Here is a 16,253-nt window from a genome sequence, read left to right as displayed (position 1 = left end):
CTAACAGACTGAGCGGCTTGTTTCATCGACCCACACTGAAGTGGTTTGAACGTCATCAGTGTCATATCATATTTGAATAAATGACACATTATAATGTAGTGCGAAGATATCATAGTCTTTATCAGTGTAGAACTAGAACTCCTCCTCTGGGCGCCTGTAATTGAGGACTGCAAGAAGTAATGTTTGACAATGTAGACAAAAACACTGCAGGAATAATAATAGAAGTTATAATTGTTTACGAAACCTGTACATTAATAAATAGTTAAAATGCCCTCATATCTACTGACAGTTACATCATAGTGTTTATTTTTGTTTAGTGCTTTTAAACAGGTGGACTGAGACAAAAAATTTGCCCTGGCATTTTGACCCAGACTGGCCCACCACAAACAATCACACAAATGTAAGTCACATGTACAATAAATTAAACAATGGCATTGGTTTTTTTTAATTAACAGTTTAGGGGTATACATACTAAATGAATGGGCTGGGGGTTCTCTCCTGAGAATTTTTTAGTGGCAAACATAATAATTATAATAATAATAATTTCTTGTATTCTGTTAATTAGTATTGCACCAGTTTTTGCCCTTTCTACATTATTTTGTGGTGGAAATCTCATATATAGAGTAAATCAACAGGCAATTTCAACCAATAATACAAAGTTACTACCTTGGCTAACTTTTTAACCCGTCCTCCCTCTCTATTTCTCAAAAAAAAGAAAGATTGAGTTGTTTATTTTCATCTGGACCTGCATGTTCTGCAATTTTTTGTCTATTCTTTCACTGTAACTTGTGTCACTCACCTCTGACCCTCAGTTGGTCACCTAGCGTTTCGTCTTACTCATTTTGGAACTCTCTGTTGCAGATGTGTTGTTTAATGGAGGCACTGAGTCAAACGGGGAGGTGTTTGAAGATGTGACAGGGTCAGTCCAACGTCATATGAGAAAGTAAACCAATAGGCTGATCTACCTGTTTTATGTTCCAGTCATACAACAACAACAACAAAAAAAAAACAAAACAGTTGTGTCAGGCCAAAGGGCACATCGACCCATGGTAAAAGTGCCCAGTGTGCCAGATGGCCAATCCACCCGTGCTTGTAAATGCTAAATAGCAGCAGTAATTTACATGGTTAGCACTGTAGGCGGTAATTAAAATACAGCCTGAAGTTGATAAGTAGTTAGAGGCTGTCTGTTTTTTCCTGACCTCCAGTCACACACTGTTATTACAACTGTGGAGGCTTTTCATACCAGTAAAAGATTATAGGTACAAACAATCAGATTATTGACTCCTGATATTATTACCCATGTTGCAGAACAAAAAAAAATAAAAAATTGACTGAATCTGGAGAAATATTTGGCTGGCAGAATTAAGCTGTGGTTTATTCTAATTAGGCTCAAATTAGATTGTTGGGGGATTGCCCCCCCAAAAAACTGGATTGTAGTGAAATAAGCCTAAAAAACCCCAACTCTTGCTGTTCCCAGATGCACATCATGATCAAAATGTAATCAGTTGGTCCCTGGCCTAGGGCCTACTGTTACACCAGCTTTCCTGGAATGTATACAGTGAGTCCCTAAGGCACTAAAATGCAGGAAAACATGTCTTCCTTGGTGGAAGACATAATGCATGGTTTAATTCTTTACATGCTGAAGATAAGAAATGTTAACATGGTCAGTTGTATAAAAATGGAGAAGGAAAACACCACTGTATCTTTCCAACTTAAGATCTCGTCAACACAGGAAACTGAATTCCCCTGTGAGCGCTCACAAAGTTCAGACACTGAAAGCTGAAGATTTTCCTCAGCTAATGAAGGGACGCTGTCAGTGGAAGGAGAAAAATAAAGTATCCATGGAGTGACTGACATGTGGAGTACACTGTCGAGAGTTATTTCGATTTGAGACTTTCAAGTGTGCTGTTTTCCTCATGAGTAAACACTTAGATCCTCGGTGCAGAGAGCGAAGGGAAGAGAGATTCAGGCCAGTGTGGAATTCGGGGGAGAGTTGAAGTAGACAGATGTTGGGTGACGAGGTCGGCCAGAGCATAGTTTGCTGTACTGCAGTTGACCCTGAGAAAGAGTGATGAACAGATTCCCTATCTCAAAAGGTCATTAGGAGCAGTTAACAAAACTGTAAGAATTACATGAAATGACCATGGCATCACAAAGTGTGTTTATTTTGGAGGCTATTAGAAAAGTAAATTGGGGAAAATGTCTTGGTTTTCAGTGTTTACAGAAAAGGCAATGATCTTTCTCTAATGCATTTCTTCAACCAACTGACAATTAGCCCTTCCTAAGTCCCTCTCCTTTTCACTCTGTGCTCTAATAACAGTGGAGCAAGCTTTGAAACCCGACATAACCTCAGTCAACTTTCTCCTTTCCTGCTACGCTATACTTAGAATTGCTATGTGCTAGGCTCCTCTCATGAAAAAAAAAAAGGAAAAGTAAATTTATAGATGGTTAAAACGTGTCTGGAAAACTGTCACTACCTTCATTTTGGCCCTTGTTCATGAAATCAGCGTACAACAGCAAACTGAGTGCATTGAAATTTTCACAGTGCTCAGCTTTCATTAATTTGGATGTGAGAGGAGGTTACGATCACGTCAGGTCTCAGCTTGTGTACGCAAGTTTGAGTCAGTGGTGCAACACAGTAAATCTGGCTTTGTCAGAGAATTGTTAATAAGCTGGTATCTAAGTATTTGCAGCCACTTATTATTCACTTAAAAATGTTTAAAAAATGTGAGGAAATTGAATTTTGAAAATGCCGGCGCACTCTCTGACTGCAGGCTGAACGAAGGCTGAACACAAATGCTGACCGGCCCTAATTCATGTGAAACTTTTATTATAAACACTGAAAAGCCAAAGCATTTTTATATCGAGAATCATTAAAAATAAATAAATGAAGTTGGCAACAGTGTAATTATTTAAATACTAGCAGCCTAGGTGATTATCTTTTTACCCTTAACTGGAACAGACACAGGTGTTCATGTGTGTCTCCCCTGCCAGCTGGTTTGCGATCAGCCCCAATGCATGGTTATGCACGGCCACGCGCTCCATGTTCTGGGTCAGTTATAAGTTTTTATATGAACACTATAACAGTATCAGCATTATGTAATATACGTATATGCTAATACTAAGCTATAGGTGGTTGCACAGCATGTATGTCTAAATGAAATATTCCAACCTGAGATGGAGTTCGATTGTCCACTGTAATGCTGTTGAACGCAGCTGTGACTTCTTCCCATATTGCAGTTTTCTAGCTTCATTTGTTGAAACTTTACAGGCAGACAGAACCAGTTGGTTAAATCGGACCTGGAAAGTCAACCTTTCCACTTTGTTGCTCAGTGAAGTTTTCTCTTCATGGCCATATTACACCTCTCCATGTTGTAAACTATCAAGGTGAGGCCTCCAAACCCACAATATATGGGGGGCGGGATATGTAAGAAACGATTGTTTTCAGTAGCTGCGTTTATCAACAGCCGGTGAACTGCACTCATATCTGCGCTGGTTTTTACAGTAGATTGCTAAATGAGGGCCATTCACGTTTTTGAGCAACATGCTAGCTTATGTGTAGCTACATCAAGAGGAGTTAGCTGAATGTGAGATCACCAACATCAGCTACGTTTGCCTCTGCCTTGTTTCCGTGGTAAGGTTAGAGATTAGTGTTGCTTACATATTTGTAAGATGACATGAATTATTGTCAGCCAGTAAACAACAAGGCAAACGTGAAAAGTGACTATATCTGCACCATCGTCTGTATTCGGTTAAAAGTAAATAGAGCACAGATCCCCAGGGGAAGAAGAAAAGGGGATACATACCTGGCAGAGCAGGAGCAATGTTGATAGTGTTGTTGTCTTCAATCTCCACAAACCACCAGTTTTTCAAATCTTGTGTGGAGGAGAGGCAAAACAAACTGCAAACTTTTAGACCCCGCTTAATTAAAGATTAAGTTTCACTTTCACTCTGCCTGCTGTTCTGAAAGTGTGGTGCAATGAAAAACAGAACAGTAAATGTATTCCAATAGCACTCCTAATGAACCGTCTGGCTGCAAAGATATAAAATCAATTTGTGGCGGCAGATGTTGTTATTGTGGCAGGCTACTACAGATGAATAAATGTGTGGAAAACCCCAAGAATAGTTGCAAAAATATACCTTTTTTTCAATGACATGCCCTGTTGGTTGATGAATTTCACTCTCTAAGATAAGATACCAGCAATGATAAAATGATTATGTAAGAAGCACCACTGTGCTGTCTGTGTTGTACTCTGAAGGCAGGAACATGGAAAGCTACAGCTTGGCTTTAAAAGCTATAACTTTTCAGGTCTTTGTAATTCCGTGTGGACTATCTGAACTGTATCTGAGAAAACAAGATATTTCCAAGTGGAAACCAAACCGAAGTTATAAATGGGAAATTCTTGTTGGTCTTCTTAACACTTTTCCCGGTAACAGTGTGTGTAAGGTATGATTTGATCATTACCAGTCCGTGTTATTCTCAGTTTCTGGTTAGGAAAGGATGTGATAGAAAAACAATGGCAGGCAGAGCGTTGAGTGAAACAAAGGACAGCGATGACTGGAAAGAGGTGAATTGTAAAGCCTCTTGATGTATGGGATCCATCTTCCTGTTTTACTGTAAATGTGTACTCATCGTGTCTTAGCAACCAATGAAAGACACAATAACAATTTGTTCCCATGTGTAAAAGGTTCCTTTCATCTATGGCAGTGAAATGATAAACAACACTTGCTCTCAAATTTTCAAAGGGAATTAATATCCTGGGGTGTGAATGCGTTTGCAAATTCTCTCTTTGGTATCACTGCTTTCGCCCGACTGCTTTTTATCCTTTTAATGAGGAAATCACGACTCAACTCTCTTCACCTTTTATAATGCAGGACCGCGCTACTTATGCCACAATAAGTACCATAGTATGTTAAATAAATTGTTGACAGAAGAAGATGGAAAACATTGAAATTGGTGTATGTGCTTGCTCATGGGTTGTTTTCATAGCCAAACTCACTTGTCTGGTGGCATAGATCGCATACAAGCATGTGAATACCAGATCTTCCCCTGCTGGGCCTGTTGGAGTCTTTATTGCTTGACCTTGGGGACAGTGTCCCTGTGTGCAGCCTTGCTTTCCATGCTCTTTGATCCTTGCATTTGCCTCTTCCTGCTGCTCTGTCCTTTTGTTTTCCAGCTTGTTTAGGTAGCCGCGTTACTTGTGTATATACCGGTGTCTTCTCTGTAGCTAGGTGCTTTTCCCCTCCTCCAGTTTATGCAGTCTTTGTAGTCTTGGCTTGTAAAGGTCAACAGCAAGAGTAAAACTCCCACTGAGTGTTTGCTCAGTGTTATCCACAGTATGCTGGAACCCTTCCCCACATGCATTACATTTTATATCTTTGTTTTCTCATACTTTCTTTTGCACATTAGCTGACTTGATTTTGCTATGCCTTTTTCCTATCCTTATTTCCACTGATTCTTTAATAATAGCCTGCTATTGCATCTTCAAGCTTAAAGAGCCAGATATTTCCTGCAGGAGTTGGTAGAGACCAAAAACAGGGTTTAAGGAGAGTGAATATTGGATTAAAAACCCTTTTACACAGGCATCCTGCAAAATTTCCACCTCAAAGACCTTTTAGTACACCAGTGTTCTGTAACCAAAGGGGTGTGATGTGTAAATAATAATTTACTGTGCCTGTTGTATGCTGGTTGATCTTGTCCTCTGCTTGGACAGTAAGGAGCTGGGTCTCACTGTTTTCCCAATTTGTGGACATTTTTTGTCGCTGTTCCTCTTCTTTGAGTTAGCTGCTTGTTGCTGCTAGCTGCTTTTAAAATCTCCTGGCGGTAGGTTGCACACACAACACGCAGTCAAAACGCCACTCATGTCCCTTCCTGCTGACTGTCCCTTTTACACAGATGTCCATTTGGCTTTGTTACTGCCTCCTTTGACATCTACTACTCTGAACCTATGCAGCTCGTGCGCTTGCAGTGTTCTGTCTACCTAGATTCTCAGAGGGCTTTTATTTTGAAACCGAAACAGCTAGTGTTTAGTTAATAATAAGTGTGTATTCTTTCATGTCTGTGACAAATATAGACATTGAAACTGTAGTAAAAGGTGGCATTATGGGGTGCACAAAAGCTCACCTGGTAGAGCGGGTGTCCTGTGTTAAAAGCAGCTGTGAGTTCAACTCCAGCCTATGGCTTTATGCTACATGTCATCCCCTCTCTCTTCCCCTTTCATGCTTAATAAAACTGTCTTATCTAATAAAGGCAAAAGTCAAAAAACAAAAATCTTAAAAAACAATTATAGATTTAGTACCATTTTCACTATCTATTTTTGCTGAAAACGGCACATCATGTGAAGAAAATATAGACAAGACTTCTAATTTCTTGATGTGCTGCAGCTGAGCTGCCATTTCGAAGGTGTGCCCAAGCAGTGCTGCACATGCAGTCAGGGTGGCCTGGGTTTTAAAAGCAATACAACTCAGTCCCTCCAGTCGGCAATTGCACCTTTTATACAGAGCGCTGAGGTGACAGTGTAAAAGATTCTTAACATTCATCAGGTGGTCATAAACTGGAATTGCTACCTAACTGCTGGGTGTGTAGGTAACTCTTTGCTCCTAAATGTGCCAAATGTCTTTTGTTCATAACTTGTCTCTGCTGATGATTTCCCAAAAACATCAGTCATTGCAGGTTCAATGGGTTAATGCATTACTTGTGTATTTGAGTGATACAAGGGGTGTGTTAAGTTAAACGGATGTTGTGGTTAACATGGTGTCTTAGACAACAGGGGCTTCAGGATGCCAGTTTGTGCAATCAAAGTGACATTGCTGTGATGTAAATATGAGCCTCAGTATTCTCAATAGAAAGTATGATGGTGTAACAGCAAATAAACTAAAACATACCAGTAGAGAAAGTCTGGTTTTCACATATACTGGTGAAGGTTGCTTCATATTTCAGTTAGTAAACACAACTGACTTTGCGTGTTGCGCTGTCCACCTTTGTTGATTCTCTTTTTTGCCGTCTGCTCTTTGCTTTGACAACAAAGGCTTGTTGGTACTGTCCACTGCGTGTGTGAAGCTGAGGGTGTAGGAGAGGATGGAGGAAGGAGGGGCAGGTCAGGTTTGATCTCGCTCTCGGGAGTTCTGTGTGGCTCTCTGCTGCAGGGAGGGAGGAATGCTAGGTGAAAGGGCACTGGCAGCTGCCAAAACTGCAATGTGTGCGCTACCCGCTGTGCACACAGAGAGCTAACTGTTATTGGCTTACTGCAGAGCTTTCCATGTAATCAAGTTGGCATTTAAGACTGACACCGTCTTTTAAAATCATTGCTTTGGAGTAGCAGAAATTTGACTACTATCCTCTGAATGGCAGAGTATACTGTCAGCTGTCCTCTAAGTTGCCTCAATTCAGATATGCATGGAACAGGAAATATGGCTTTACTGATTACCCAGATGATCATTTATAATTGGCTCATAATGATGGCCAAAGCTCAGCCGACCAAAAACTCAAATGAAACTCAGGCCAGCTTTGGCTGCCCTCCACAGTTTTCTCAGGCTCATATTTCTGTTGTGGTGCACCAACCAGAGTCAGGAGGATGAAGGCAAAAGGTTGCAAGGATTATAATGCTTGTACAGTTCAGTTTGTTTGTTGTGCTTCAGGTTCAGAACTGTCAGGTCATTCTGTTTGCTGCTGCACGAGTTATTATACAGGAAAAAAAATGCCCAATAGTCTTTGCTTTACTGCTCCTCAATCAGCTTTCTTTTCTTTCTTTCTGCTTTAAAAATATTGATTAACTGATTTTTCATGTTTGCATAGTCGAGTGAAAAGCAAATATCAGATCAAAACATATTGCACTCCTCTAAACTTCAGACCTTGACCCAGTGCACAGATAGCAAGATGCAAACTACTGATTATCTTACTTCCTTTTATGAGTTGAAAGTCGGCTGCTCTTGACACATACACTGGTGCAATCTGCCTGTAAAACAACCAAACAAAAAAAGCAGAAACATCATATTTCTTGTCTGTCTTTGTTACAGGCTGCAGTCCAAACATAAAAGGCCTTATGAAGATATTGCAAATAATTTCTCTCAAACAGCCTTGAAGAAAAGAAGATGACGAAAAGGCAATGAAAACTGAAATATATTGAGAAATACAGTCACTTCTATAAATTGTGTAATAACTTCCTTTTTTGATATAGAAACCTTACAAGTTGTGACCCTGAAGCCACTTAGCAGAGCTGCTGTCTTCAATCAGGAACATGCACTGTGTATCATTATAGTCCATGGTGTTTAGGCTTGAAGGTCATAGCGACTTGCCCTGAGACAGTTTCACAGCATAACTCTAAGCTGCTTATAGTGGCATTGCTTTGTTATTATCTGTTCGCTTTGTATGCATAACAGTCTTTCCAATGCTTATTTTATTGTGATGATTATGAATGTGTTTGCCTTTAAACACCTGGAGACAGTTCAGAGTTTAGTTGTCAAGTTTTAGTTATCATGTGATTGTTTATAAATGAAGATATATACATCATTAATTTGTTAATGAGTCACAAAGCGCAAACAAGTTCTTGTGTATATGTTATCTGTTGCTAAATATTAATTAATTAATTCCACATATTAATAGCCAGATGTAACTGTAGTGACTAGGGCTGTCAGCAATAACACGTTAATCGAGATGTTATTAAGGTTCGTTCGTAATGAGTTTTTTTTGTTGCTTTGTTTTTTGTAAAATCGCATTTTTGCCAGCCAACAGTCCTGTCCAGTGGTTTAAGTCTTTTTTTTTTGTTACATCTTTTAAATGCCTGTGACCCTTTCATCTTGTGTCTCCTGTGTTTTTTATGGATCTGTGAATGCAGTGCAGGCAGATTGCTAAATGAGTTCTTTTTTTTTTCCTCAGCCAGCAGTTTGTTACTCGTGGGGTGAAAAGCGAGTTTGCCTTTACTGTTAATAAACATTTGTTCATGACACTGCTTCATATAAGCCTCAACCGTGGTTATTGGCTGAATGTGTTACATGGCGGCTGTGTTATTGTTTTTAATGAGTCTAAGTATACCAGCTGTAGTGCTCAGGAAAGGCTCAGTTGTGGTTTGACAATGAATTCGTTGCCATAAAATAAAGTTTCACAAACTCAGTTACAATCCCATCTTGCAATGTTGCATAAAGTCCTCCATTAAAAAAAGCTGTCAGGGAGGAAACGACTCGTTTGAAGATCGCGCTTCCTTCTCACTCTCTTATGAGTCTGCACAGATGGAAAGTTTTCATTCAGTCATCTTTTTTATGACTGCAGCATGAGGTTATAAAATAAAACACATCCTCTGTGAATACATACAGTAATATTAAGCCATCAGCTGTACATAAAATGTGACCTTGTACTGTACTGTATGTGCCACCGCAATATAAATAGAGTTGATGACTGTGTTTAGACATGAGAAGAAATATATGTTCCACCATCCTGCTAATGGCTCCCTGTTTCTTTTCCGTTCTTTATGCTTGTGTCTGAGCTCCACTGCTGCAGATCAGACAGAGGATAGTATATACATGCATAGTTATATCACACATAGTATATTTCCAACAATGAACAGCACTGTTTGCAGAGCTCTGTTTTGTCAGGGTCATGAGATCCTGATGTCTATTTGTCCTTAAGGTGCAGCTGCAAACAGCAAGTTGCCTTCTGAGTGTTTGCTCTCAACTAATTGTTTTTAGAAGTGATGACTAAAGATCAAAATTCTGTATCTTATAGGCTAAAACAATAAGTGTGCACTGAGTCATTCTTGGACTACATTTCTGTAGTCACTGAGAGGTCAAGCCAACCAACAAAGACTTGGTCTCAGTTGTCCTTTATGATACTGCGGTCATGAATCCTCCCATGGAGAAGCAGAGAGTATTTCCTTCCACAGACTGCTCTGAGCCGTGTATATCTTTGTATTCTCGGGGAGGGCCTCTTCCTTGCCACCGGGCATTGTTGTGTGCTCTCAGCTTCTTCCAAGGTCATTATCTTCTGTGAATACAACTGGCTGGTACAACCTGTTGTGATGCACAATGTAGTATTTCTAACCATATGCCTTGATGCATACTTAATTTCTAACTAGAATTATATGGAAATGTGTTTTATGTATATTTTGAGTACTGGGACAGAATCGTCCTGTTTCTCATTGGAAAGCCACAACAGCCCTGGGTGTGTCAACCTTACAAGACTTGGATTGGGAGAGTGATTCATATCCAACATTTTGTTCTAAGCTGTGAGCTGAACATTATTTGGGGAACACCCTGGGAATCCCCTTGTCTCTATATTATTTGAGAAGTTGAGTCCTCCCTTAGGTTTGCCTGAGGTGAAAGATTTGCAGCTTTATGTCTCATTGATCTGTACATAATGCCTCCTTCTTGTGACTTTCTTTCCCCAGATTTTTACTTGGGGCCTTTTTTTTCAGGAAGACAGACTGGCTTTGCTGATGGATATTTTTTAGGCTCTTAACACTGTTTCTCCTCCCATTACTTGCTCCACAACATGTTGGCAAACCACAAGTTATGAGCCATGCTCTGTTTTTTGTTGATTGGTGCCTTTGGTCAGCAGGTGTCACTGGTTGTTACCATGGAAACAGGGCTCTTAGTTTTGAGTTCGCCTAGGGGTAGGTTGTCTTATTTTTTAGGCATAAATCAGTCCTTATTTTTGTGATTTTTTTTTTTCTAGATACATGAGACTCACTTTGAAATGAATGCGCTGGGTTTCTCTCAGTTGCATTACCGCTTAGTAGTGCTTGGTAAACTGATTAGCTGCATATAGCTTTTCACAAGCTAATGCACGCAACACACAGATAAAGACCTCAAAAGCTGAAATTTAGGCTTTCTTGTATATTTGTTGTTTTTTATTTCAAGGAAACTGAGAAAAATGTGGACAGCATCCTTGTATGGTTATAACAACTACCTCTATAAAATGTATTTTCTAACCTACTAATTGTTTTCTATCTTGTCCTCTAGTTGGACAACATCCTCTACCCTCCCTCCACATACCTAAGGAAGTCCAGTAACCCAGAGTTGACTCATGGATTAAGTCCTGCTCTCAAATTTAAGCGACAGCTCAGTGAGGATGGGAAACACCTTCGGAGACGGAGCCTTGGAGGTGGTCTCACAGGTAATAATTTTATGAATGGTCTTTTCATTTTAGGCTCACACAAGTATCTGTGCTGCTTTAGACTACCAGATTGATGGATTTATACTTAACTGATTCAACACCAACTTGTTTATATGTTTTGCAGTGGGTTTTTGAAAATTTGCTACAAAAATAGCTGTTTTGCTTCAATCTGTGTGTAGTTAATTTCCCATACAACTGTAAATCATAGCCCTTAACCCTTTAACCCACACTGGTTTGATTTCTTTCACAAACATGGTAAAACCACAATGACCAAAGAAGAAATGACCCAAAAATTAGCAAGACATTATTAAAAAGTACAAAAAAATGACTTGGAAATTATTTTGTTTTTTAAAGCAAGAAAAGCTTAATACAAAACAAAACAAAAAACGAGGAAAAGTCCTAGAAAAACCTAAAAAAATCTTAGAATTTTGTAACATAATTTTAAATATGTAATTATATAATAATTGATAATTTTCCTGAGGTTTTTTTCTTTTTCCCTAGAAATGTTTCCCTGACTTCTTAAATATATTATTCTAAATCTGCCAATTTCTTGCAATTTGTAGAACAAGTTGCTCATAGCCTTTCCCCCCGTGTGTTTTAAAAAAAATCACACCAATTTGCTTAACTTTCAATGGCTTTAATACTAATAAAAGGAAAGGAGCACAAGAAAAGTGATGTTGCTCCAGGTTTCAAAGGGTTATTCTTGGCATAGACATAGTTAATGTATGGAATAAGAGCATCAATATAAATGGTCAGAAATGGCCATAGTTTGAATACATTTGAATTTTTGCTCCACTTGGGAGGACAGGTTGCATAGGTGGAATATGTTAGCGTGTTGTTCCTGTAGAAAAACATTAATGGCCACAACTACCTTAAATCATTGATGCTCCTTAATGGGGATTTAATACCCCTCAGTGGGTCTTAAGAATAATTTCTCCCAAATCAAACACGTTTACTTGTAATATTCAACCATGGAGATGGTTATATTTTTTTATTTGCTGCAGTATGGAGATCAAGCTTGTGCCATCATCCCAGAGTTGAAAGCAATGAAAAATGACTTGAAAATGTGTTTCCAGCAGCTGCCTTGCTTACTCAGAATAATCAGGATAATCCACAGACCCTGCTGTGAAGAGTTTTCAGTTTTTCCAAGTTTTTCGTGAAGAAAATAGTTCCCTAAGAACATGCTTTGAAGCAACTCCACTTCAGATGTTTGACTGACTTTTCAGTTGCAAAAAGTAGTGACAAACACTTGCCATCTGTCACTGAAACCTGGCTCTGAGAAGAAAGCATCAATAACTGCGTCACACTTGGCAGGACATCATTCAAAAGTGCATCACACATAAATTTGATCGAGCCAGTAGGATTACATCATCATCTGCTAACAGCAGAGATGTGACCCGACTGTCACCAAACTGGGCGCCCTCCAGATCTGTAAAGCATCATTTCAAGATCATATTTTTTTCATCTGACATTTCATACAAATCTGAAGGCCCTGAAAACATCTTTTCTCAATCACCATCTCTCTATGAGTGATGGAGCGCCACAGGAACACACACTCCTCTGCCAAAGTTTGACCAGTATTAATCATTCCACATGATTTCTCATCTTCTAATGCTGTTTTGTCAGTGATCCTCTCGCCAGTTTGAAGGGGAGGAGACACAGTTTGAAAAAGGTGATGTCATAAACTTCATACAAGCAATCAGGATTTAGCAGTTTTTGAATAAAACTAAGATGACAGTTGTTTGGTTTGAGCATGATGTTGTGTTGTAGTTGTGTGGGTTAAACTCTTTATAAATTATAATTAAAGATTAAGGAACTTAAACTGTTGCATAGGTATCATTAATATCTAATCTTAGTGAAAAATATTTGAAGAATACTTTGAATTAGAAACCATGTTTTAAGAAAAAAACCCACAATTCAATTTGTTGTAGGTAATTCCTTTTGCTATTTCTTCTTCTTGGCTATTCATTGTTATTGGTACAAAAGGGTTTCAACAGTATCAGATTTTCATGGTACTGTCTCAGGAAAAAAAAAAGTTTTATGGTATTACTGGGCGGCTGTGGCTCAGAGGTAGAGCGAGTCGCCCTCTAACTGGAGGGTCTACGGTTCGATCCTTGGCTCATCCAGTCAACATGTCGAAGTATCCTTGGGCAAGATATTGAACCCCAAAATGCTCCCGATGCCGTGTCATCGTAGTGTGCATGCATATGAATGATTAATGAGTAGAAGGTGGCACCTTGTACAGTAGCCTCGGTCACTAGTGTGTGAATGTGTGTGTGAATGGGTGAATGTGACATGTAGTGTGAAAGCACTTTGAGTGGTCAAAAAGACTAGAAAAGCGCTATACAAGTACAGTCCATTTACCATTACAGAATTATTATGTTGTCAATTTTTTCATTTGGTTGAACAATTTTTTTATTACTATAATTCAAATTTAAAACCCTTTTTTTATATAAGTATGTGTAAAAGTATCCATTTTAAAAAATAACTAAAACATAGGTAGTTCTCCATCCAGTTGCATTTTTTTAATACCGTAAATGAGCAAATGTACACCTTGAATCCGATACTGCTGCAACCCTACTGCACAGTTTTGGCTAAAGTGTCAACTGCAACAGAAAATATGTTTGACAGCATCCACTAGGTTTTGAATTTCTACAACAAACTTCTCTCTGCAAATAAAGAAGAGCTAGGATGAGAGGGAGGGTATGTATTTGGTTTGTTTGTCTGTCAGCAGGATTACAGTAAAAAGTACTGGCCCAGTTTCATTGAAACTTAGTGGAATAGTGTAGCATACAGAAAGGAAGAAGCCATTAAATTGAGGAGCAGATCCAAATCACAGGGCGGAAACACAAATCATTTTTCACATTTGTCAACATTTTGAGATTGAGCATCATGCTTTGGTGTTGGGCTGCAGTGCTCTTGTAGTTACTTGCTTGTTTTACTGTTCCAATGACCACTTTTTGTGTGTGCGCTCCCATCATGAAACTGCTTGTGTTCCTGTGACGAGGAATGTGTAAAGTCAGCAGAGAGCTGTCCCCTCGGAATTGTAAAATTCAGTGTGAGAGGAGTTGTGATTAAAGTTGGCTGCAAATCCTGCAGCGTAGACTTGGAGAATACAAACTACCTGAAGAAGCTTAGTTTTCCTTGTTGGAATCACGATTTGAATTCTTAAGGACTGGAGAACAGACTGCAGATCCAATTTATATCCAGATTCCAGTAACAAGGGATCAGTAACCGTTGGACAAGTAAGACAAGAGAAGAGCATTGCTGACATGAAAAAGGAGTGGGTGTCTGGCTCACATGAGAAAAGATAAATTCCTCTCTGGACAGTTAAAGCTCTTCTGTTCTGATTGCAGCCTTGTTGACTTCCATTTAGAAAATTGAAAGACCTCAAACTGATTGTCTATTTTAGGGCTCTGAACAGCTTGTTTTTCCTTGTGAGGTATATGTGGAGGACTTTCGCCTCACTGAGTAAAATGTCGACCTTTTCACACACAGTGAAAGATTGTGTTTTCATCTTGTGCAGTTTTGAATGAATGCATTACCCTTTACTAATCACACTACATTAAAACAAATGGATAAACAAATGTTAACCTCAAGCAAGTCAACTTCCCTTGACTTTATATTGCTATTAAATCAAGATGAGTGGGATTTGCTTTTCTTCCTGGTATTGATTTTAACATTATGTAAGTTGTTGTTACTGTATAGCTAGTTTGTGCTTGTAGCTATCACAGTACCTGAGGGCACAGACTGGAATGGTTTAGACATGCTCTTGTGTTATGAAAACACAGACAGTGTATTACTGAAAGATCAAAACCTTTATGCTGATAGAATGAGTTTTTTCTCTGTGAGGGGATGATAATGTGACTAAATCAAGTTTTAATGATTTACAACAATAAGTTTAGCATAAGTTGCCTGGAAAGCCCTTTGGTGAGTCTGGCAGGGTGATTGAGCACAGACCTTGGGTGAGACACTTTTATATAAATTGGCCAGCTGATTGAAACCCAGTACAACAGTGACTCTCTCTCTCTCTGTGTGTGTGTGTGTGTGTGTGTGTGTGTGTGTGTGTGTGTGTGTGTGTGTGTGTGTGTGTGTGTGTGTGTGTGTGTGTGTAGACTTCTGGTTTGTACCTTTATCACACTGTCCTAAACCTCGTACAGATGCCCCTTTTTTAAGCGCACCTCTCCTGCATGAATCATGAGGTGAAAAATAAACGAACAAATCAAACATCTCACATCATGATTCATGCAGGAGAGGTTCGCTTGAAACAGGGGCATCTGCGCAAGGTTTGGAACAAAGTGGTCTGACCTTCCAAATACCTGTGTTGAATATGAAAAAAACTCCCCTCCCCTTCCCATATCTCCTGCATACCTCTCCTTCCAAAAGCGTTGACTGGTGCCTGAAGAGAGATTTCCTTTATGCCGGGATGTGATGGGTTCTAGTGAAGAAAGCTTTTGACTGTAAGGAAGGAAAGACCACAAATTTCCCTCCTCATCCTGTTTGGTTCCCCTTCAGTTGTCTAGATTTTACTGCAGTGATAACAGTGTAACTATGAGCAGAACTGTAGCACAGCATACATGAAATACAGGCCTAGAACTGAGCCTTATACTTTGGTGTGCAGTGGAAAAAATTATTGCTAAGAAAAAAAAACTTACAAAATACATTTTTGTAAAAAAAATGTTTAATGTTTGCAAAGGAATGAGATAGAAGACAAGACGTGCAGCTTCAGGAACAGGGGAAGTGTTAGCAGCTGCAGGTTTAGCTGTTTATTTCTCAGTGTTTTTGGAGGCATTTAATGCCTTTAGTTGACAGTTGACAGTAAAGAGTTAACAGGAAATGAAGGGTTGAAGGAGGCAGGCTGAAATGCAAGGAGGGTTTGCTGCTGGATTCAAACTGGAGACATTTCCTCCAGAGTGTCCCTAAATGGTGTGTTTTGTCATGCATTTTTAAAACTTTTAAAACAAAACTTACATTATTGTTATATTGAAGAGAAATGTCAGTGACACAAAGGCACATTTTTGTTTTGATTTGTCTGATAAGGATATCAACACGGTTGCACAGGTGGGCGTAAGTCAACTTACAGAAACTCTGAAGACAACTAAACATGAAACAAGGACACGGCTGATGAATACAGTGGAAAAAAAAA

The 16,253-nt window shown here is 39.1% G+C and overlaps 1 protein-coding gene across 7 annotated transcripts in view; it reads left to right on the top strand.

The window, feature by feature from the left end:
- mast4 (microtubule associated serine/threonine kinase family member 4) overlaps window positions 1–16,253 on the top strand; it is a 125,036-nt gene that overhangs the window by 11,890 nt on the left and 96,893 nt on the right. For all 7 annotated transcript variants that reach the window (XM_088071300.1, XM_042509471.2, XM_042509470.2 and 4 more), the window contains exon 2: window positions 10,954–11,107. In XM_088071300.1, coding sequence (XP_087927426.1) covers window positions 10,954–11,107 — 154 coding nt within the window. The remainder of the gene's footprint in view (window positions 1–10,953; window positions 11,108–16,253) is intronic.

The sequence above is a fragment of the Plectropomus leopardus genome, chromosome 20 (genome assembly GCF_026936395.1).
Source record: "Plectropomus leopardus strain MGB_pleo_1.0 chromosome 20, ASM2693639v1, whole genome shotgun sequence".
NCBI lineage: Eukaryota > Metazoa > Chordata > Actinopteri > Perciformes > Serranidae > Plectropomus > Plectropomus leopardus.
Note: the sequence above shows the minus strand (reverse complement) of the source record. Positions and strands in the feature narration are given on the sequence as shown.